General features: G+C 41.8%; 1 protein-coding gene across 4 annotated transcripts in view; it reads right to left on the reverse strand.

Moving 5' to 3' along the window:
- The window catches only part of MEIS1 (Meis homeobox 1), a 107301-nt gene that overhangs the window by 57413 nt on the left and 26131 nt on the right, over nucleotides 1–23757 (reverse strand). For all 4 annotated transcript variants that reach the window (XM_041477000.1, XM_041476999.1, XM_041476998.1 and 1 more), the window contains one exon: nucleotides 22800–22911. In XM_041477000.1, coding sequence (XP_041332934.1) covers nucleotides 22800–22911 — 112 coding nt within the window. The remainder of the gene's footprint in view (nucleotides 1–22799; nucleotides 22912–23757) is intronic.

Below are 23757 nucleotides of genomic sequence, written 5' to 3' on the forward strand. Positions count from 1 at the left end.
CACTGATGGCTCTCAATCTGCCAATGCCCAAGCAAAAAAAATGAGCTGAGAATGGGACTAACAAAAAATGGTACTTCAGGAAACATAAGATAACTATGGAATTTCTTTATTGGGAAAAGGATTTTCTATTATTTTGGGTCCACGATTTGTTAGATATGAGGAAGCACCCACTCCTGGAGCTCCTGAGGTCAATGGCAATCACCTCAGCACACTGAGTGGCCTATAGAATGCCCGAAAAATAATTTACTATGATGATGTTGCTCTGCTTGTGAATTTGAAAAGTGGTGTTGATGAGGGAACTTTTTTTTTTCATATTCCTTTAGGAGAAAGCCTCCTCAAATATACTTAATAAAAAGTTAATGAGGAACAACAAGGTTGAAAATGAGCATTAGCAAGGAACAAATACCACGTGTCTGGGTGTGCACACATCTCTTAAGGAGATACAGTGCATGATTCATGCAAGGCTTCAGATCATGACATAAACAGTGGGAAGTTGTCAGTCACATATAGTATCCACATTTACAAGATACTAAAGGACATAGTTGCAAAAATATGCTACTCAAATATTCACAGATAGCAAAACCTGGAAAAGTATAAATTCCACTGTGGCATTTCACAAACTTTCTAAGTTTTTTCTTGAATCATTGTACCTTGTTCTTCAGAGACAAGAGCATCTTTTTCTAGGAACTCAACCATCTTTTTCTGACTTGAATACCCTTCATGCAAGCAATGAGCAAATCAGTTGTCTATGCAAAGAGTAAAAACAGCACTGACAAATAATGGGGAAAAACCCACAGATTTTACTCATCTTCATTTCTTTGGCAGCTTTTTATAGCTGAAGTGAAGGAAACCTCTTCTCTTGCACCAGGTGTCACTTCTCAATGAGGCTTAGAAAACTACGATATTATGGGTAAGTTGTGCCATATTTCTGGAGCTGTGCATCACCAAATGAAATACTAAAAAGAAAGCAATTCATTGTATGGGAAGCAAACAACTTTCTGCTGCCAACAACAGAAGTTTACTTTGAGCAATTGGAAGCAAATACCCTACAGAAAAGTATCTGGTTAAACAGAAAAACATCCTGCTTTAACCAAGCATGGTAAAAAGCTTAAAAAGTCAGGGAGTTTTTTTCCCCTAACCTAAAAGCCACCATGATGACTCTACAAATTCTTGGGAAAATCTGTTTTTCAGTCTTTTTTCTGAAACCTATCCTCTCCAACTTCATCACGAGAACTAGTCCCATCAGTTGCATTCTCCATGAAAAGTTCAACTACACACAACTGAGACACGGGTAAATCCACCACTGGATTCCATCCGACTGACTTCCTTCTACAGCAGGAGCACAAGAAGCAGCAGGAGCACAGGACAGCTCCACCATGGGGGAAACATGCCCAACTAATGCCCCAAACGGCCATGAGGTCAACCTCTGTAAATCTCTATAGCTCCTTAACAACTGGCTCTATCTTTGTGTTTATCCAGCTCCTAAGACACTTGACTCTTGGACTGAGCACAGGCAGCTATAAGAGGCTCAAAGCAAAGATCAGAAGCATATTGCGTATAAACTAAGGGACGCATTATCTGCAGAAACAGTTTATTATGTGGAGCATTTAAGTAGGCTTCCTTCCCTAAACATAGCTAAATTGCCTTGGGCCCTGCCTACATGCCTGCTCCAGAGGAGAAGACATTGTAGATTCCCAGTTTTACAACAGAAAATATGTGCCAGAACCTTGACACTGTGTAAATAATTCAAAATGAGGTTGTTCTATTGAAAATACTTTTAAAAAATGTGGGGCAAGACAAACCAAAATACTTGGGATTGTTGAACCAAACAAAAGCATTTTACTTTGGGCCAATTCAAGACCAATCAGTGCTGGCCCAAGCTGCAGTTTGCACAGCAGGAACTATAGTTCAGATTTGATTTGGGACTGTTTGTCCCAAATCCTCTTTTGCAGAGCTGGATCCCCTAAGCCACCAGAGTCATCCATCCATGATGAACAGGAGAGGGTTAGTCTAACTGCAGCTCAGGCAAGTCAGGATTCATGACCTACCAAACCCACTTGAGATATTTCCCATTGGAAGCTGCCAAAGTCAAAAAATTTTCCCTGTCCCTAGTCCATCAGTTACATCATCTCACAATAAAAACCAAGATACAAATGAAAGAAAACGAACATTGAACTTCACTTTGCATGCCATGGCTGCATCACATAGTCTATTTCCCCACATACAGTGACATATATTGTCACTTTGCCATTGCAAAAGGCAGCTCTAAAAGTGATGAGAATAAAATGCCCCCATCTCATCTACCTCTCCTCTTTTGACAGTAAGAACATCTTCACTGCCATTGCTAAAAACCAACCATCACGCCATACGGCCTTATACAGATCCACTTGCTCCAGCAAATCCCAGCCACTGAACCCTCCCAATTGGGCAGCTAGTGAAAAAACATCTGGCTTTAAACCCATGACACAAATTAATTATTTCCTCGTACTTAAAGCAAGAGGAAGATAATTTAGATTTGTTATGGAGTATTACTCCAAAAACCTTCATGAGGCAAACTGGTAATTCCCACTGCATGACCCTGGATCTCACAGCTATGGAGAAGAGGGTAGGGAAGAGCATTGGCCATGTCCACTCAGAAGAACCTCAACTTCCACAAGCTGTCTTTGAGGTCCACGTGCCTGCTGGCCTAAACTACGGGGCAGAGAGGGTCAGAACATCAGAGATTTGTGAATCGTCAGTGCCTGGGCTTTATATGAACAAGGCAAGAGTCAGATCCAAAAAAATTTTACTCCTGTTCTCTAAGGAACTATAAGAAACATTTGCAATCATGGACTGAATGGATGGCATTTGGACTGCACTATGAATTTCCTCCCCTCATCCTGTCCTAGCTCTGTCTGGGATGCTCAGAAGCAGCCTGCTTTGCCACCCAAAGACAAAGCCTTATGTTACCATGCACGTCATGAACTCAGGAAAAACACCGGAATTATAAAACATGCATCCCTCTGCCAGACCTTTCAAGGGAAGGTTATACACAGAACTAATGTTTTTCCCCACTGCTTCTTGCTATCCAGAATCCTAACTCCACTGCTTTTGTTTCTCCAGCAAAAGGTGGCTCCTCTGGAGTATCTGTGACAACAGTGGGAGGCTGCTCCTCAGGAAGGGGTTGAGAAGCGAAAAGGAGTAAATTTGGCAGAGCCAAGCTCACATAAAATTTTCTTCCACTACTGCTCCTCTCCCAGCTCAAACAGCAAATCTGCTGTGATGAGGCAGCACCTAAGAAAGGCACAGTAGGAAAAATCAATCCTGAAGCCAGGCTTTAATGTGAAGGCATGGTGGCACTGGGTCTGATGGCGAGCAAACAGGCACACTGCTGCCACTCACACAGCTCCTGCTGCCCTCTGCTCTGCCCAGATTCCGTGCCTCTACGGGATGACAGGGATCAAGCAATGACTACTGTGGTGATCAGGCCACTAACTCTTCTTCTGCTGCATACACTTTTCCCATAAATATTCCTTGGGTTTGGGGAGGTGGGGTGGCACTGAGGGGCAGGTCAGGGTGCATCCAGGTGGTTGGTGTGAACCCAGCCCCCATGGCAGAGCCTGAAAATTCTGGGCTCAGAGAGCCCTTCAGAGAAATAACAGTGATGGGGAGGTGGTCTTCACCCTGCTCCTTGTGGTTGGCCACTGGCCACCGGGCTCAGGTCCTGAGTTCTCCTGATGGTCCCTACCTAGGGGCACACAGGCAGTGACAGTCCTTTCAGGAACTTCAGTCCTACTAAGCTAGCACATCCCCTTAGGCTCCAATTTAATGTATTCATGACACTGCTATGTCTTTGGCTTCCTACGACTTTCTATCACAGCTTCTGGTGTTTTGATGTTTGATTTACAGTGCAGTTACAGTTTAAGGTGTGGATTTTTCCAAATTAAAACAAACAACCAACAAATCCAAATGCAAATCATTCAGGAACAAACAGATGTTAGAGTCCAAAACACACAATGAAGGTGAAAGAAAAGTCACATGAATGCTGGACACTTAAAAACTTTTCCTGAATATCACCTACACATGCATGCTCACTCTAATTTTTCCTTTCATCTTCCATCACTACATATTTCTAGATATTTCCTGCCTAGAATTACCTTGAATAGGCAAACTGATAGGAGGAAAGGGACAAGCTTCTGGTGCACCCCAGAATTTGATTATTATTTATGTCACTACATCTCATGGCATCAGTTCCAGCTGTGAGAGAGATGGATGATAGGAAGGAGGTAACTCAGTCACATCCAGCTCACCTCTTTGACTCCACAAGAGTGTTTAACCAAAATCTGACAGAAATCTCAAAGTAAAGCTGGGTCATAGCAAAAAGCCATCCATACCTTAAGAAAAAATAAATTAAATGTTTACATCCTTCAAAAAGTAAGCCAAAATTATTTCTGGTTTCTTTTTCAACTCACAGCATTTGTCATTATCTCTAAGAGCAGTAAAAATGTGTAGAAAGCAAAAACTGTAAAAGCTTTCAGTAATTTGATGTACTTTAAAAGACATGAAGGAGTAACCAAGGAAGCTAAAGAAAACATCAGGTTCTAGCAGGCTGAAACCACAGGCATCAGCTTCCCCATGGCAGGTACAGACTACAAGGAAGAAGAATCTCGCTTTTCTGATGAAACAACCACATCCTTGTTGAAAGGGCTGAGGACATTGTCCCACCCCTTCCACCCCTCAGAGGTGGAAGAGGACTCTCACCTGCCCAGTTCACCACTCCATCTGTCTCCTCCTAAGGCAGCCTTGCAGTGCCTACAAAATCACCAGCTTCACCCTCCTGACTGCCAAACATCCTGTTCAGATGGTACCCTTCCAGCTGAGGCCAACAAAGAATGTATTTCTGCTGAGCACCCCATCTTTTTCACCTCAGCTTTCAGGATGTGCTTCTCAGCTGATGTGCAAGGACACACCACACACACACACACACACAGAAGCCAATGCTGCACCGGGTCAAACACCAGCAACATCCCTGTGTCCTTCCTGTCCATGCAGATATCAAGGAAGGTTTTATAGGCATTGGTTGCCTCATAAAGGAAAAGACAGATTTTTCTAAGCATCCTGTAAATGCCAGGAAAAGAGAAGAATGGAAAGGAAATGAAAGGAACAACCTGGAAAGGAGAACGGAAAAGCAGGAGACCTTGGCTCCAGGGAGAGAGCTGACCACAGTTTTATCCCTGCCTTCATCTATAGAAGATATTTGCTTTTATTAATCTTGGAAAAAATGTGGTGCGTGAGCTAAGTCAGCCTCTGGGCAGATTTAACTTGGGTGACCTGAACTTACTCTGCAGATCACCATAGGTCTCTCTGACCTTGGCAGTGACACAAGGATCATATTTTCTCATGGACAAATTACTCTGGAATAATTCTGCCAATGTATTAGGCATAAATAGCCTTTTATTTAGGGCTGTGAAAATACATTCTCTCTTTCTGCCTCTTACCTTTCCAAACAAAATCTATTTATTGGAATAAGGAAAACCCCGCCCTTCATTAAGGTCTGGGTACACATCTCAAGGGCCAGACAGAAGCTTGGCTGCTTCATGTTCATGGCAATGTGTTTTCAGGCACTGCATTCAGCAAGATGCATTTTGGAGTTAACTGGTAAGTCTTGTTGCTTGTGATTGGAATGGTCAGCCTGCACATTTGCAAATGAACATAAAAATACTTTCAGACATGAAAGAGGCGGTAAATTTAGGTCAACAGTGGGAATGTTCAGCTTCAATCAAAACAGAAAACACAATCCTCAACATACAAGCTAGTGAAGAGCAGCTCTGGGAAAACCAGCCAAGCTGCATGGAGATAAGCAAAAAAATCCCCCAACACCCACATCTCAGCCTTGCAGAAAATTGACCAGTTTGGAAGGAACAGGTAAACAGTGTGTTCTTGGACAAGAGTCAGCACAGTTTGGATGATGTAGACCTTTCCGTTCAAGAGTTGCACTGGTTTTTGTGTCTGGTCACTTGAGGTCACACCGCAGAGCTCTGAGGCTCTGCAGAAGCTCTGCATGCTTCCTCCCCAGAACGGAGGTGGCTGAAGTGGCTATTAAAATCAGTTGTTATTCTGATGCCACCTGAGCCTTAATTGCTGAAAAGATGGGGACGACAACCACAGAAAGAGCTTTCTGGCACTGGCTAAGGAAGTATCAGTTTTTGAGGTCAGAATAACATCCCTTAAAAATATGAATCAGAGTGGTTCTTTCACAGTGCAACTTGATAAAGGCAGGCAAAACATTAGCAGACTATTTTGATGAAGGTCAGGACAGCTTTGTAATATATACAGATATTAGAGAAGTGCTTAGATGTCTGTAAAAAGAAAGACAAGACTTGAAAACCTGTATTCAAATTATCCCAGATCAGTCAAATAAATCCTAGTAAATACTATTTCCTGCTTCCACTCTCAATGAGTCTCTTCTAATAAACTCATTGCATGTTGAGAAAACACAGTTTTCTAGCAGTGTGTTAGCTGCCTTCTCCTTCCACACACAACTTTTGCTGTGTGGCTGATGCCTTAGGACCTGCAGGCAAGTGTCTCCGCCTGAAGACTAGGTCACCAAGGCTTGTCGGGCAGAAAAGCAATCAGAGTCACAGATCTGCACTCTTTCCCATCGCAATTCTGGAACAATGCTCACTGATGCCAAAACAGGTGATTCTCTTGAGACTGGAAAAGGCTTTCATAAATACCTGCAAATCATCTGAGCAGTCGCCAACAATGCCAGCCTCTGAACCATTGCTAATCATGATGCTGGTTTCTATGCAAAGCAACTCTGAATTTTGTCATTTTAAATGCCTGACCAGCTGCACCTGTGATTTGTGGCTGAGGCAGATGAGGAGACAGATTTTCATCTATAATCATGGGTTGAAACTGAAAGTTCAGCTGAAAAGCATTCTTACCTATACTTAACAGTTTCTATGGAAGATACTTTGACATAAGCACCATATTTGCAATGAATATGATCTCAGCAGTGACCTGAACAAGGCAATATTCATCTGGAGAGGGCAATTGCCTGTAAGACCATGGGGAAGCTATCCTTTATGCTCACCCCTTACCAGCCTAGGAGACTTCATGCATATTCACAGCTGCACATGAACCTCACCGAAAAGCGTGTAAGGAGAGGCTCAAGATGACAGGTGCACATCCAAAGATTCCATGAGTTGTAAAGAAGGAGGTCAAAGTCTCAGAGCAGGCAAAAAACATGCTGGAAAGCCCAACTTCCCAAGGCACTGCAAGTATCTGTGCTGGTTATGACTCCTGCAGAGCAAGCAGAACTACTCACAAGAAAGCCTCTGCCAGGACAATCCTGGAAACACCTCACTCAGCTCCCTTCCCTGGGATTACCCTGGAGAGCCATCCCCCAAGATCCCAGATAAGACAGGCTGACAAGGTGCTGAATGAAAGCCCACACTGCTGCTGTCAGTAACCCGCCCTCCCCTCCACGCCTGCAAACCTCCAGCACTACCCTTAGGCTTTGTACTCGCAGCCTCCAAGGAAGCAAGCCCTGAATTTCACCAAATTTCTTGTTTCTCGGGCACAGTGGGGACACATAGTACAGTTCAGAGATATTTTTCAGGACAGCATCCAAAGTGGACTTCAAAATGGAAATAAGAGTTCAATATTCTGCATAAAAATTATTAACCCCTTACCTCTCTACCTCATGTGCTAGTCAGGATTGCTACAAATACAGCCACAAAAATGAAGTGGAAAAATGAGCCATTTTGAATTATTATACGTGCACTTAAATGGACATCTTGTTAGTTTGGAGTCGAACTAGGTTAAATTCTAATTTTATATTTAAAAACAGCAAGAAGTTCTGACAAATGCAGTGCCAACTGCCAAAGGACCCTGCACCCAAACAGCACAACAAAGCTAAATATGGCCATTCCTACCACCTCAACTCAGCAACAGATTTTGCTTCAAGGCTTCCCTCATGGAGCCTCTCATCTCATGCAAGACCTCAATGATGTTTAGTTGGAGGTTGAGCAAAATGCAGTTTCAGAAGCCCATTCATCATGTTCTTTATTTAAGTCCGCAGTTCCCAGAGTCATATGGGAACCTTCAAACAAAACTTCATATGCACTAATAAAGAAAGCAACTTCTTGAAGTTAGGAAAGCTGGAATCCTGGCTTCTTGACAGCTAGGCATGGGAATACAGACACTAACACCCCCTAAATAATTTTTTTAAGTGTATATATATATATTTTTTTTTCCTATGAACGCCAAGATTTTTGAGCACTTCAGTTACCCATGCAGGTCTGCAAACACAATAAATGTCATGAGATGCTCAGACCGCTGTGCTCAGGAGCTGCAGAGGACAGCCTCACCTACACATTCAATACCTGAGCCCACTCCTCTAATCTTCAGCAGTACAAGACACTTTGTTCTGATTCTCCATAAAGAGCAAACATTTTCTTCCTAAAGGAATGCCAAGTTTTAGCACAGTTTCATCCCTCCTCACTCTAAGCATTTAAGTCAGACTGCCAAGCTAAGTGTCTGAACGAGGTGATTAGTCCTCCCTGAGTCCCTTCACAGTCAGTGGAGAGAAATAAACTCTCCGGAGGGAAATTCAGGAATGAGATGACTACAAGAATATGTGCACTATTAGCTTTAAATACTGCACAGAACAGTAAAAACTTACAAGCAGCAATGGTCTAGCAAGGAAACTGTGGCTAATGAAGACTGAATATGCCCATCTCTGTTTCTAAGCAAGATCTGGACTTCAGGGCTCTTTCTAAAATTACTCAGGATGGAAAGGCTGAATTTAGCTCCCATCCATCCCCTTATCACAAGAATACAACCTCATGCTTCCTGCCACAGAGAATCTGGGAAAATGCAAAATTCTACCTCTTATCACCAAATCATAATTAATTTCTTCTTTCTATTTTGCCTGACTTGAGAGAGGAAAAAAAAAATCCCTCCTTGATAGATAACTAAATTTATGTCTTACCAAACTGAATGTAAATGCAAGAAACAGGAAGTTTTTACTTGGAAACTGGAATTTCAAGCACTCAGTGGCAAACAATGAAGCAGAGAGATAAAGATGCAATGGCAATGGTGGGGGACAGGCCTGCCAAGCTTCCTGCCCACGCTGACTCAAGAGCATGTGTCCTACCATGATATGGACAGGCCACACTGCCTGCTTTTATTTTGGTAATTGGTATTTGTTCCTGTGAAAACCCCTATAAAAACAAGTCAGAAGACCAGACAATAGTAGACTCTTCATCTCTTATAGCCAGATCTTTTACTTAACACTTTAGCAAAAGATGTAATCAGCAGATCTTTGTCCATTTATACAATTCTCTCTGCAGTGAGGAGGATTGTATTACACTCTCCAGCACCCACCAGATCAGAGCATCCAGTCTTCCCCATCACTTCAAGAGATTGAACTGATACTTGAAAGCACATTTGCTATTATCTTCTCCAGCCCTTTGGAAATGACATTACACAGATACGGGGGGCAGGCAAATATTGTCGCTCTTTTATTATTCCTAATGTTCCCTCGCTTGTAATATCTGAGAAGTTCCCAGGTCAATGGGATTACTTTATCTTCCTCCCCCTTCCTTTATCTCTTCCCTCACTCCACAGGTATCCATGTCCAAATGGGACACTTCGGCAGGGGGTTTGCTTGACCCAGGTCACTCGAAGGTCAAGCTTTTCACCACTTGCTAATGCAAAACTTACCCCCAGCCCTTGCAACCCCAGGGGTCCGGGCACCCCTCCTCACACACCCCTCTCCTGGCCACGGGTGCAGATGGAGAAGGCAAATGCTCCTCACTGAACATACAGAAGCAAAATCCTCCCCATATGGAAACCAGAATATGTTTTGTGTTTTTAAATAAACAGAGCAAAGGGAGAAGCTCATGAAAAATCAGCTCAGCAATGCCTTTATTCCTGTACCAAACTTGAAGGATGGGAGGCTTAACTAGTTAGGAGCAACTCAGACTATATTTTTGCCTACCAGAACAAAGTTCGATTTTTATTTAGATTGATTTTAAGATTTACATGTGAGAAATGGATACAATTGGATCAAATATATAGTAAAATAAATTGTTGACTCCCATGAAAGCCAATAAACGCAAAACAAATTTCACAGATCTCATCTACCAGCATTTTGAGATTTGTTTTATTTCATTATTTTGTATACATTTACAGAGCAGAAATTTGCTTAACTCTGTTCCACTTTTCTTCTACTGAAACAATAAGACTCTCTGCAGAATATTTTCGGCTTGAATATTATCACCAGGATAGCATATGGCAAACTAGCAGCAGGCAGTTTATCTTCATCCTCTTTGTAAGCTAAAATTAGCACAATGCTTTTGCAACAGCATATGATGTATTCAGACCAGTACGATATACCTAATACAACTTCAGATCCATCCCTGGCTAACCTCCAATATCCAAGTAAATTGATTGCTAATTTTAACTGAGTATTAATGTGTTTAGTATCAAGTTGGCATTTATCAACTTGAGAGGCACTTTTAAGTATAATACTGTCATTTCACATACACCAACCACAACTGTAAATAAAATTTGTATATTGGTAACACATAGCATTTCAATTCACACATTCATCTGTACGAAGAAATTTTAATTTATATTAATACAATATGTATGGAAAGCCATGCTGTAAAATTGCATAATATGCATATTCTGCTTTTCAGTGATGCAATATAATTAATGGTGGTGAAGAGCTGATGCACCCATGTCATGACTAAAATGTTCCTCCTGCAGACTGTTAGCTGGTTACTTTATTGGGATTAAATTCAAACAAGTCACCAGCATCCTTTGGATTAAATTAAAGCAAGTCATCACTTTACATTTCTAGATAAGGTGGCTATGCCAGCCCTCTCTGCTCTTCAGTCTGGTAAATTATGGCCACCTCAGGGGTTTTTTAGCTGGATAAATATGTAGTGAGACACTAAAGTTAGCACTGCTTCCTAATTTGTTTCTTGTAGCTGTAACACCAAGGAACTTAGCACAACACTCCTCATAAAGGAAATTTGAAAGGTTCTAAAAGGTTCTAAAAATGCCCTGTGCTTCACAAGGGTGGTTTTACCACCTTTCTTGCCAGGTTGACCGAATAAAGTGTAGTAGTAGGAAGTAGTCACGTCCAAGCACAAATATGAACAAACACACACACAAATAATAAATAGTTATAGTCTGACATTCAAACATTTTGTGGCTCAGCCTGCTCATCAATAGAACATCCCTCTGCTTTACTACAGCCCATTACAGAACTACAATACAACACCATACAAAGTCTGTCCAGTAGTTGTACTGAATTAACATCACCACTGTTCTTGCTTTTACACAGCTGGTCTCATGCAGAATTTGCACAGGGTAAGTGCAGACAGATACAAAAAAGCAGGATCCTGCACAAAAGCCTCTCCTGGGGCATTCTCATTGCCACAGGCAGGATGAGGGGACAGGAGAGATAAATAGATCCTTTGCTAAGTGTGGAAGGGAGGAGAAGTACAGAACGAACACAAAATTTCAATTCCACTTTGTTGTCTCTTTTCCCCCTTGCTGTAATTTTCCTGCAATTTATCCCCTGCTCTTTAGCAAGAAGCTGCTACACTCTGACGTGACAGTGCCCTGAAACTTTAACCCCATTTTAAATGACACTTAACTTTGAGCTGTTCAGTTAATGCTGACCTCATTCCCTCTTTCCCCTGCTTTAGGAAGACATTTGATGCGGTGCATGTGCTATAATCCAGGGCCCCAAGCAGGAACTCTACTGTGAGGTTTCTCCCTCAGTATCAGTGCTGTGCCAGGGAGGGAGAAAGGGAGGAGATTCTCTTGGCACAGCAATGAGACCAACAAAAGATTCTCCATCCAACAAGCCTTGCTTCCATGACCTTCACTTGCTGACCAGAGAAAGCTAAGATATGCCTTCTTCGAGGTCTATCGGGACACTACAGACTCCAGAATATATTTAGCATGCATCCATGTGACACTGCTATTCAGAGCACTGGGGAAGATTTCAGCATAAGTTAGGGTATGTCTGCCACCATTAGGTCTTTTCCAAAGGCATAAGTGGTGTCTTCTAGTAGATCTTCTGTCCTTCTGCAAAAGATGTACTTACAACCTGGAGACAATGGACAGTATTGGAGATGCAAGGGCCATCTCTCACCCACGGCACAGAATCAGCCCCAGGAAAACTAAAAACTAAGGGACAAGTAGTTGAAAAGGCTGTCCCCACTGTACTTTTATTTATTTATATGCCGTTTCTTCTTTCCCACACTTTCACATTACACTTTGGCAAAGTACAACTGCAAAAACCTGACTGCAAAATCTGTGTGAGATTTTAAATACTCAAGAGAGAAAAAAACCCCAACAAATACTGATAATATTTATACTAGATAAATAAGTTTTATATCTATAAATATAGAAATACTTATATATTGGCTATTATATGCCAGAGGCACTGTCTTATGATGAGGAAGTTCCCAAGCTACAGCAGGAGGCAGGCTGGCAGTGCCTATCCTGATGTCACACCGCTCCCACTGCACATCACGGGCTCAGCCATGCTCTCCCATGTCCTTTCCCGCCTTCAGTCCTGAGCAGCAAAAGTTCAAGCACATCAAACCAAATGCTACATGGAGGAGGTATCATGGCTAAAGAGCCAAAGCAGAAAGGTGGAAGACCTTCCCAACAGCACCCTCATTCAAAGACCTGCCAGAGCAGTGTCGGGCATTTGCTTAGTCACAGCCCTATGATCCCACCCCAGCTTGGGTGGAAGGGACATCAGGCATCTCCCTCTGGTATTTCTCATGCCACCAACTAGGGGGTCACCAGGCCAGTGAGAAGTGGTCCCTGATGAATTATAGGATGACAGGTGGCTCTGACATCACCACTGCTGCAAGCTGCAGTGGCTGCTCTGATTGCCCAGAGAAAGTCCCCATCTCATTCATGAATTTAAAATTGAAAGAAAAAATAAAAAAGAATAGTAATAATAAAAGCCCATGTGCATCAATGTGCCTAGAAAAAATTATGTCAGCATCTTACAGTGCTGATCCTATTAATTAATCCCTTGAAGAATGGCCCCTCGCCCACAAACATATAATGTAATGCCAGCTTAATCTTACCTAAAAAAAATTACAATGCAATAAGATTACTCGTCTGACTCTGCTAACTGTTACAGCACTGCTTAATCCTGCATTTCGGAGCTTTAACAAGCTCCTACAATACTGTACAGAGTTTATCAGAGCAGTTCCCAAGACAAGAAGGACTTATGTTTTAAAGAATATAATTCCTCTGTCTTTTGTGCTTTTTACGTATAATGTTTATACAGTGACTTTCATCCTGAAAGATCTCAAAGCCTATTGCCTGCTCCTGTTTCCATTGAAGTCTTCCTTTCAGGTTTCATATTACAGTAGGATTAGAAATAAATATATAAGCATATATGTATGGAGGGTTATAACAGGAAAATTTGTAGGGGCGGGAGTTCATCCCTCCCTCCCATTTCCCAAACACAGCTGGGAAGGGCACTACCAAATCGACTACCTCCTATCAAAAACCTGCAAAGGACCCCATGTGGGACCTTGCCTAAAGAAGTGGGTGCAATCTTGACCAATGAAAGTACCATCTCTCCATCCCTGCAATAACTTGGCTTTCATCCCCAGGCTGTCCTCCCACCAGCACAGCCCGCCTCCGACAACATCCACCCACAGCCACCCATTTCCCAGTCTTTGCCGCTTATAGACATATTAAACTTCCCATGGAATAGGAGAAGAAAGCTCTGTTCCCTCCCTGTAATTATCAAATCAGCCCAAAAATGAGGAAGAATTGAGAATCCTCATTATAGCACATCATAAAACATGGCAAGGTCTCGTGCTCGCTGTCTGTTATTGGCACAGTCTGCCAACAAAACTTTACAAAGATCACAGGAATTCATGTTTGCAGAGATATTAAAGTCATAAAAGGGGAAATTTGGATTTTATTTTCCCACAGTCTAAATGAAGGTGAACCAAGCAAATTTGGCAAAGAGTGCTAGTCAGATGCCATTTCCCACAGCAGTGTGGTATTTTCCTCTGGGAATAAAACATTTTCCCTCAACTACTGTTTATAACTCTTATCAGTTCAACAGCAATAGAGCCATCAAGTCCAATATCTTGTGGAAAAAAGTCAAGGTCAACAAGTACTTGCATTTTCGTTTATCTTTAGCTGCAATTGCTACTGACATTCAATTGGGTAATAAACATGAGGACTGTCAAATGCTCTCAGCAAACAGGTGATCCAAAAGCTATCAGAGAGAAAGAGGCTACCGCCAGGTAATCAAACAATTCTGTTGCAACAATTATGATTTGAGTGCATTCATTTACAGAAGCAATCACCTGTCAAATTTGAATGAATAGCATCAAAACATTCCCACCATCAGGGTAATAAGGGCAAGAAAATACAAGCTATGTCTACTTTCTTCCCAACAAAAGCAGGCCAGCATTAGCAAGAGCATTAAAAAAAAAAAGGATAAACAAAAATATCCAGCATCTTATTTCCTGAATTGAATTATAAAAAATTATTTTAACGCAAAAACTAGAAGGCATCTGTCCAAGTAACTGGGTCTTGTGGTGGTGTGTGACATGAGCAATGACGGGTGTTTAGGAAAACACCAGGGAAAGTGGGGGCACACAGAAGCAGCTGAGCCACCGCTCTGACAATCAGCACTTGGGCAGCTTCCTGAGCCAGTGGTTGCATCTGGACCAGGGTTTTTAATAGCTAAGAAGAACCTATTTTTCTATGAATTGGTCTAATCTCTTTTTGTCCCCTGCTGACCTCCTCAGAATGCTGTTCTGTAGCAATAAATTTAAGCCAACACATAAAAGATTTTTGTTTGTTACAAACCTTCCAACACTCTGGAACAGCTCCTGTGCCATGAACACCCACCCTTAGTTCTCGTATTATGGGACAAGCGCCCACTTTCTCCATACACAACTAATTTTAAAGACTTCTCCTCCAACCTTAGTCATCTTTCCCCTCCCAGCCTTTTATGTGAGAGATAGGAAAATGGTTTGTGCCAAGCAGCCTGATGGCACACCCTGTTGCATCACTAATCCAGAAATATGGCATGTTTATGAGTTTATACTCCTTGTGATAAAATGTCGCTCAAAACAAACATCTCAAGATCACAACTTTTGTTTTTTTAATCTCCAAGTTAAAGAGGCCAATGACACACACCTTAAAGTCTCACTCTGCCTACATCAGATTGCAAGACTCAGCTGAAGCCACCAAAGCCTGGAGAAGCAAATGGGATAGAACCCTTAAGTTGGGAATACTAAGATGGCCTTTAATATAGGCCATATGGGAAGCTCATTAGCTCCAATGAGCCACCACAACTTAAGTGAAAACATCCAGGGTGTGTAGGAAAACAAATACCTTATCTGAATAACGCAACCAAAAAAAAAATAAATCATATCAACCTCTTGAAGACCCCCCCACTCTGGTACTCCTGAGAGGGGCATCTTGGACACTAAAATTTTCAAACCTATTTCTACAACTTCTTACAAAACCAAACCTCCCTCTGACCCATCCAACGAGGAAAACAAGATGCCCTTCAGTCCTACACCAGATATTTTAGCTAACAGCCCAAGATAATGATTTAGCAATGTGATTATTTTCCACCACTGTTTCCTGTTTGGCATATTCAATATCCTGCCCTCAGTAAGACACCTGGTTCTGCGCAGACACACTTTGGGGCTGCAAAAGCCAATGGATGCTCTCAGTTCAGGGTCAGGGCCATGCTCTTATATACACATCTATGTATACATGGGCTCCTGCACAGCCACACAGATGTTTAATGGGTACACATTTCTGAGTTTAGAAAAACTTGCCAAGAAAATAGAAAGGAAAAAAAAAAAGGAGACTCCAGCACATGGATTCTCCTTCTTGAATACAGATGGGCCCAGAAGTCAGGAATATTTGTATTTCCATAGCCACTTTAAAGGTAAAGAGTTTCCAAAGTCTTTTTCCCTCCTTCTGCTCTGCCAATGATGGCAGTAGCCTCAGTCTGAAAGATCTGCCTCCTGACATGGTCATCTCTCTCTGCTCCCCTCCCAGCTGGAAGTTTTTCCTGAGCAAAGACTAAAAGTCACATTAAACCGTGCTGAAATGGCTTTGCTGGTTTTGAACTGCTTATTATCTCTGGGGGCTGACCTGAAAAACAAGTTGGTGCTTAGAGAAATTCAGGTTTCCCCTGAAAGGCAAATGGAAAGAAGGAAGGTTTTTTACAAGGAAAAGAGTTCATCTGCAATGATGTTACCCACAATTTAGGGAAAACAAGCAACATTTATAAGTATTTAAGTTAGCTTTGCCAGACCGAAAAGAAAAATGCCTGTTAATAACAGACATTTAAGCTAATGTGAATGACTGAAATAAATCCTGACACTGGGAATAGATTAATGCTCAGATCATGACAGACACCCGCTCCTAAGTAAGAACTTGCTCCCATGCACCATTCTGGAAAGCACAACCTTGCTTAGCTGAGGCACACAGACTTAGCACTCCCAAAACCTAAGTTTAACAGCTGAATCAGGCTGATGAGACCAGAAAACCCCCCAAAAAACAAAACCAGGCAAAAAAACCAAAAACCTAAACTAGAAGGAGGAAAAAACCAGTTTCACGCCCCCCGGCTTTAGAGCAGAATGATAAATTGACATCATGTTATGAGCATAATCCTCAACCACTCAATCACTGTTAAAAAAAAAAAAAAACAAAACAACATGATTCTGGGGAGATAAAAATAATTAATGCTGGTGCTGCTGAAGAATATGCACCTACACGAAGAGTTTCAGATAAATATGGGCCTGGCTTAAATCTCATATCTCACGTCAAAGGAAGAGAGCACAGGTGCTCACACTGATTTAAAACAAACCGAGCGCTGCCTGCTTGATGGAAAAGCAGGAAAAGAAAAGGGGATGGCAGAGCCTCAGCAAGAAAACTGATACTGCTCCGTTTCCAAACAAGCGTATTACGCTTAATTCGGGATTCACAACACATAAAGCGGCAGAAAAAACACAGGGAGCAGCCCCTGTTGACTAATGCCCTGTCTTTTCTAATCGAGGGTCACATCCAGTCTAACCGATCGCATGATAATGGCATCAGAAAAGGTCAATCAAAGACAAGCCGAAGCTTCCACTGCCTGGCTGACCTTCGGAGCTTGTGACAAATTGCTATCAGTCAATGTCAACTAATGACAGCGGCTCTTTGGCTAATCAATTGTTCTAAAAATGATCAAGAAAACTACTCGTAGGACAGCTCATTTTCACATCAATGCCTGTGAAGTATGAAAAGCTCATTTTTTTTGAGTTTTTAATAAGCTCATAAGTAAAGCAGTTACTTGGTAACAGGGGTCACCTTAGTGAAAAGACAGAACCTTTGTCTGCCTTTTACATATTCTTTTATTACCATATTATAGTAAAAATATGCCACGCCATTACTATGCCAGAGGGCTACATAATAAAGTAGGTAATACTTCATACTTTTTTTTTTTTTTTTTGAGATAAATACTTCTGTGGTTTAGGGGGCCTCTGTTTGGATGTAAATAATTGTCAACATAGTCTCCACGTATTTAAATGTAAAGCAATCACCACTGGCACACAGGTGACATGCCCACTCATTACTCACCCAAATTTCACATGACAGAGCCGGCAGTGAAAACCACGCTGCAAAATCCAGTGGTGCTGCTGGGAAGTGAAGGTCTAACAGCAGCTATTTTGTTCTTAAACCCACCCACCCCATGCGAGCACAACTTATTCCGACTATTTCCGACAGAATCCACATTTGGTAGGAAAACCGCATGCTCTGAAACCCCCTAAGCCCTGCGAAAGCAAACAGACATTTCCGCCCTGGAAGGATTCTGCATGTAAAAGCCAACGTGGAAATGCACACAGGCTTGAGCAGTGGGAGATATATCATGGCTCTCCTCACACAGCAAAGGGGTGACTGCAGATTTTTCCGCCTCTTCATCCTACCAGCCTCTCCCAGCATAATTTTCAGCCACTTCTCAAAGCTTCACAGCCAGGCCATACTCAAATCTGCATTCATGCATTAAATATTACCAAAACAACAAATCCACACTGGCCTAAGGCTCGAGGAGTGCAAGCACAATTATGCTTTCCTTTTCCATAAGGGGAAAGTCCAGCAAAGGACATTGCAGGGCATTACACTACAAGAATCCATTGGAGAAGATGCTGCACTGAGAAGGAAAGCAAGCATGGCGCTGCTTTTAATTTGGGTTTACCTCTTTACTTCAGTGACTCCCGCCCATGACACCTGTACAGCCAGTAAAGATTTACCCCAAGGAAAACACCCCTCACCAACCCAATCGCCCCCAAAGCAATTCCCCACACCACCACAGAAAATGGTGGGGGACTGGTGGTGAAGCGCTGAACAAGAAACATTAAAACTTTTGTTTTCATCGGAGAAACTGCCAAGTGACAGCAGTTTCAGGTTACACCCTAAACCTGCCTTGCTATGGTAGTTTTTCAAATTAAAATATCTTCTGTGGCCTTAGCCACTCTCAAGCCATCCATAGGCAAGAAAGAAAGGAGGCAGGGCGATACTTAAGCTCAGCCATAATTGGAAGTATGTGAAAAATGAAGTGTCAGTTCGGTCAATAAAGGGCAAAGGTGAAGGGGAACTGCAGCCCAAACTCGGTGCGAAATGTGCTCATTAAGACACCCAATCCAAGGGCTCCTGCCCACCTATCCCATTAGTCATCGGCCATCTGACCGCTTCAAATGCCTCCCCGCTCTTATTACTTTTCTTCTCCCATGTTAAAAAAAAAAAAAAAAAAAAAAAAAAAAAGGCGAGCTGGTATATAAATCCTTGCTCAGTCATCTGGAACATAATGTGGCCCTTCTCTCCCCCTCTTCCCGGCTCTGCTGCCTGCCTTTGCAGCCTCCAAACAACCGCCTGGAGATTCCCAGCAATAATAAACCCGATTGCCTTTTTGCCTATAGGTTGCTCAAACTCCTACAAAACCTTGAAAAAAAATAAACCATCGCAGCCATTGATACATTTTTATAAAGAAATATTGCTGCTTTCTACTCCTGGCTTGAAGGAGCAACAATTATTTGGAGGTTAAAAAAATGCTTTGAATGCAGGCTGAGGCTTGGGGGAAAATAAAAGAGAGAAACAATACACACAAATAAGGTGACACTGATGGATTATTTTTCTTTTTCTTTTAAGCTGTGTAGGAGAGCTAAACATGGGAAATAAAGAACTCCACTCTGGATTAAAAGTGACTGTACCAAGGCTTTGTTCAGCATCTTCCTGGTCTCACTATTTGAAAAACAAACAAAGCAGATCTCTCAATATCCCAAACAGGAATCTTTTGAAGTTATGAGACAAAGTAAGGTAAAATAGTGCTGCCATGAGCTCACCATCACCTGCCTGTACATAAGAATTTGCTTCTCTTCTTTTAAATAGAATTTAGTGAATTATTTCTCCACTACGTAAATTCAGATCTCTTACCACCATTTGGTGACAGACCTCCAAAGGCCTTTCCCATTAAGTTCAGAGCAATGGGAAAACTTTTTCATAATATTATTCTGCATTCCTGCACTATAACTATCCCCTATGATGACACAATACCAGGCCTTTAGAAGAAGTTGTGTCAACGTACTATGCAATAACATATCCTGCTGTTCAGTGGCACGAGACCTCAGAACAGGTCCCTAGCAGTTAAATATGGATTCCTGCAATAGATCGAAGCAGCTGGGATTTATTACTATTTACTAAGTAAATAAATTTACACATTGAAGAAGACTTTAAAATGTTTACATGAAAGACCATCTCTCCTGATTTCAAAGGCAATCATTTGATAGGCGTTTTACACTGGGACATAAATAGGTTAAAAATACACTTTGCAAGATTTGTAGTGAATAAGGCAATGAAGAAAAATCTCAAAAAAGTCCAAAAATAGACCTTAACATACTCTGGGTTAAGGGCTAAGTCTTGCTAAAGGCTTAAGTTTTCCAGTCTGTGTGCCTCTCTGAAAATGCAAAGCTTACATTTACACCTTTGTGATACTTTCAGCCAGGTTGCAAACCTGGCCCAGAAGGTGCTTTTACCTGCCCCAACGAGGGAAGTAGGTTGTGGGAACAACCTGAAACCAGACAGTTTTAGAGTGTTTTATTTCTGGTGATCAGATTTGCTTCTTTTTCTTTTTTTTTTTTTTTCCTTTTTTTTTTTTTAAATGGCAAACGTGATCTTGACAGATGGAAGGAACCAAAAGGAACTTTTACAAACTCCTAAAAATAGGGAAGCCCATAATATACTGAATATATGTCATGCAACGCATGCATTCCAAGTTAACTCCTATGCTTGCAAGCACAAGCATGTGTGTCCCCAGCCTTTTGCTGCCACCCCTCCACAGCACCTGGCTGCTATGGCAGTGCCATGCTGGCTCCTTCTGCTGCCAAGAAAAGCACCCAGCAGGTGTGAACACAGGGGTTTAACCACAGTGTTGCACTCCTAACATCAGGCCACAGAAGAAAAAGCCACCAAATCACAGCATCTGGAAATTAAATGCAGTTGGGGAGAGGCAGGCTATCTTTTAGTTCTCTTCCATTTCAGTCCTTCAGGGTTGTATTTTTTGACTTCTTCCCCATAGCGAAATGCTAAAATCACATTTTGGAGGGTTTTTTTATAGAAGGTATACATGCAGGCATGGATTTGCTTAAACAAATGAGTTTCTCCCACAATATCAACCTTCAGAGCATTTCATGTAAACAAGACATAAAGCAAGGCTCAGCAAGACAATGCTACCATTACCACATTCCTGTTCCTCAAAAACAATGCCATTTCCAAAGGTGGCAAGTGGCCCGAAGGCAAGTCTTGGTAACAGAGACTCCCAGGACAGGATCTCTTTTCTAAAATTCCTTTCCCAAACTTGACATGAGAGCTCCAGTTATCAAATTCCCACTTTTGTTACTCTTCTCCAAAGTTTTAATGCACTGAGCCTTCTTCACAAAACAGTTCTCCATCAAGCACTGGCAGCAATCCCAGCCCAAATAAACCACTGGGGTTTGGGTAACAGTTTCAGAACTGACTAAAGCATCACTGACAAGTTCCTTCTGTGGATACTTCCTAGGACTCAGGCTTGAAAGTCACTTTAAAAAACCCTTCCTGACTGAGGCTGCAGCATGCACCTTGCTAGGAACTTCTTGCAGGGTGGCAATAGACATCAGATATGACAAGCACTCCAGACTACTAAAAATGCCACATTTAGGAGAAAATAAAGTCTGAAAATCTTTCAAAGTACACCAGGAACTAAGCTCAATTTCCAACGTGGTCTAGGAGCATTCTGGCAAGCCTCCCCACAGATGTTTTGTCCACGCACATAACCACATAAACACACGCACATCCGTCTAATAAAAGAACAGCTCTAAATGAATACAAAAACCCTCTCAAAACACCACATTTTAGTTCAAAGCTTATTTTTGAAGCAGCTTTTTCAGCCTTAAAAAAACCCCATGGATTTAAAGTTTGCTCCAAAAGCAAGGGGCTCTAATGAACAAATTGACACCACTTCAACTATAGCATTGTGAACAGCACCACTAGAATATATACGTATACATACTTGAAAGAAAAAAGGCCCCCTGAATTTATGTTGCATATCATTTTCCAGTAAAAGTCAGAGGTCAGAAGGTTACCAGTGTCTGCCTCAACTCTGCAACAGTTTACTATTCCAGGCCCCATTTTTACTAGGCTACACTTGCGATGAAGTCAGCAACTTTTCTTTAAACAATAACGAGTCTCAAATACTTAAAATTCTATAAGGAGATGTTATTCACCATGTACGTTAAATCCATGCATATAAAAAATTAAAATATACTGGTTTAGTTTAAAAACTAATCTTGTTAAACGCAGACTTTGCAATGCTAATCAGTACTGTTCAACCTTTTTTTGGAAACACAATTCCTTTGTTGTCTAACAGCACTTGAATGAAACATGATCATAAAACCAGATTTAAAAGTATATACCTATTGTGAGTTCAGAGTCAACTTCAATAAAGCACTCTCTTTTATATTCAGATTAAGGATCCTTTTTAAATTTTAATTGCATTAAATTAACACTAAATCCACTGCAGTTGGTCTCTTCAGAAAAAATATGCTTTCAGCTTCTCAGAAAAAAAATACAGAGATTCAACTTTTTAGTTTTCAGAGTCTCTGAAACAGCACTGATTATTTGTAGAATGTCCCACTTCCATTGCACCAAGCTCATCTCATACTCACCCTGCTAAATCATCTACTCTGGCCTGGCACTCAAACAGAAAGTTCTTGCATTCAAGTAAATTGGAATTGAGTATTCAAAAAGCAAGTAAAAGCACAGCTCAGGATTTTGTAAAACAGTCCAGCTAACATCTCTTATTTATATGCAATCAAGTTTTGATGGCATCTCTGAAATATTAGCATGCATTTCTGCAACCTTAATTACATTTGGTTTTGAAGATTTCATCTTTTAACCCATTTGAATGAAGAAAAAACCCCAAACTTCTCATTTCTTATTTTTATTAAGCACACTGCAAATTTGGTACATATGTTGCTCTAACATGTGCCTGCTGGCAGGGTTAAAGAAATAAAGATGCCAATCCCTTTACTAGGAGGAGATGGAGGAAAAAAAAATATCAAAAAAAAAGGAAGACAGACCTTTCTCAGCATAAACCCTCTAGTACCCGAGCATATTTTCACACCAGAGAGTAACCAGTCCCTGAGCACGCTGGTGACCACTAGCCAGCTAGGAAAGTGTGAGGGCTGTGTTCCTACCTTGCTCACTGCTGTTGTCCCCGCTGTGTGATGTGTGTCCTCCACTGGAGGGTCCAGGGGTTCCCCCAGAGCGCGTTGATGCCGTGTCATCATGGTCTCTGTTCCAGGAGGGCTACGGGGCCAAAAAAATTAAAAGGTTAGAATCTGAGATGGGGAAGAAATGCCCAGATCACCAGAAAATGCACTCCCAGGAGAGTGGTACCCATGCTCAAGCCCATGGGAAAAGGCTGGCAAATACATCTCCCAAATTATTCCTCCTTTCCAGGTAGCTCTATTGCCGCACCCCAGCAAAAACAATATACTCTGGAATATGTTTACTATCTAAATAATCCCAAGCTTTATTACCACAGAAAACAGAAACATTCCTGGCCAGGCAGGGGGAGCAGGAGGAGAGCCAGAGAGCAAATCACTGGCACTGGGCTCCAGCTATATTTTTAGCATCCACAAACCCTCCGGCACAACAGCCTGCAAACTCCGCAAAGGCAAAATGAGAGCAGTGGTCTAGAGCAGCATCGTTTATATGGGCCTCCCATTCCTCCTACGAGGCCAACATGGAAGAGCTTAAAGACTTTGCTGGCAATTAGGCCTGGGTCCATAATAGCCGGGATGTGTCAGCTGTTTGCCGGATGGTATATGGCAAATGGACCAGGCATGGGGACAAAAAAGAAATGAGAATAACAATGGCTTCACATAGGCTGTGTACACTCAGCCCCATGCAGAGCCCCCTTGTACTATTGAACAGAAAACAGATGTTGCTTCTTATCACTGGGTGCATTTGAAAGTAACATTCAGATAGGAAAAATTGGCTGTAAATTAAATTCTTAGGGAAAACAAACGTGGCAACACTCCTCCCAAGTCTCCCTTTATCACCAGAGAAGATTTTAATTAGCTTTTAGTACTAGCTTTTAAAACATCACAGAGCCTCACTGGTCATCCTGCATGGCCTTCTGTGCATAAT

This window comes from Pyrgilauda ruficollis, unplaced genomic scaffold (genome assembly GCF_017590135.1).
Source record: "Pyrgilauda ruficollis isolate IOZ18807 unplaced genomic scaffold, ASM1759013v1 scaffold4, whole genome shotgun sequence".
In the NCBI taxonomy this organism is placed as follows: domain Eukaryota; kingdom Metazoa; phylum Chordata; class Aves; order Passeriformes; family Passeridae; genus Pyrgilauda; species Pyrgilauda ruficollis.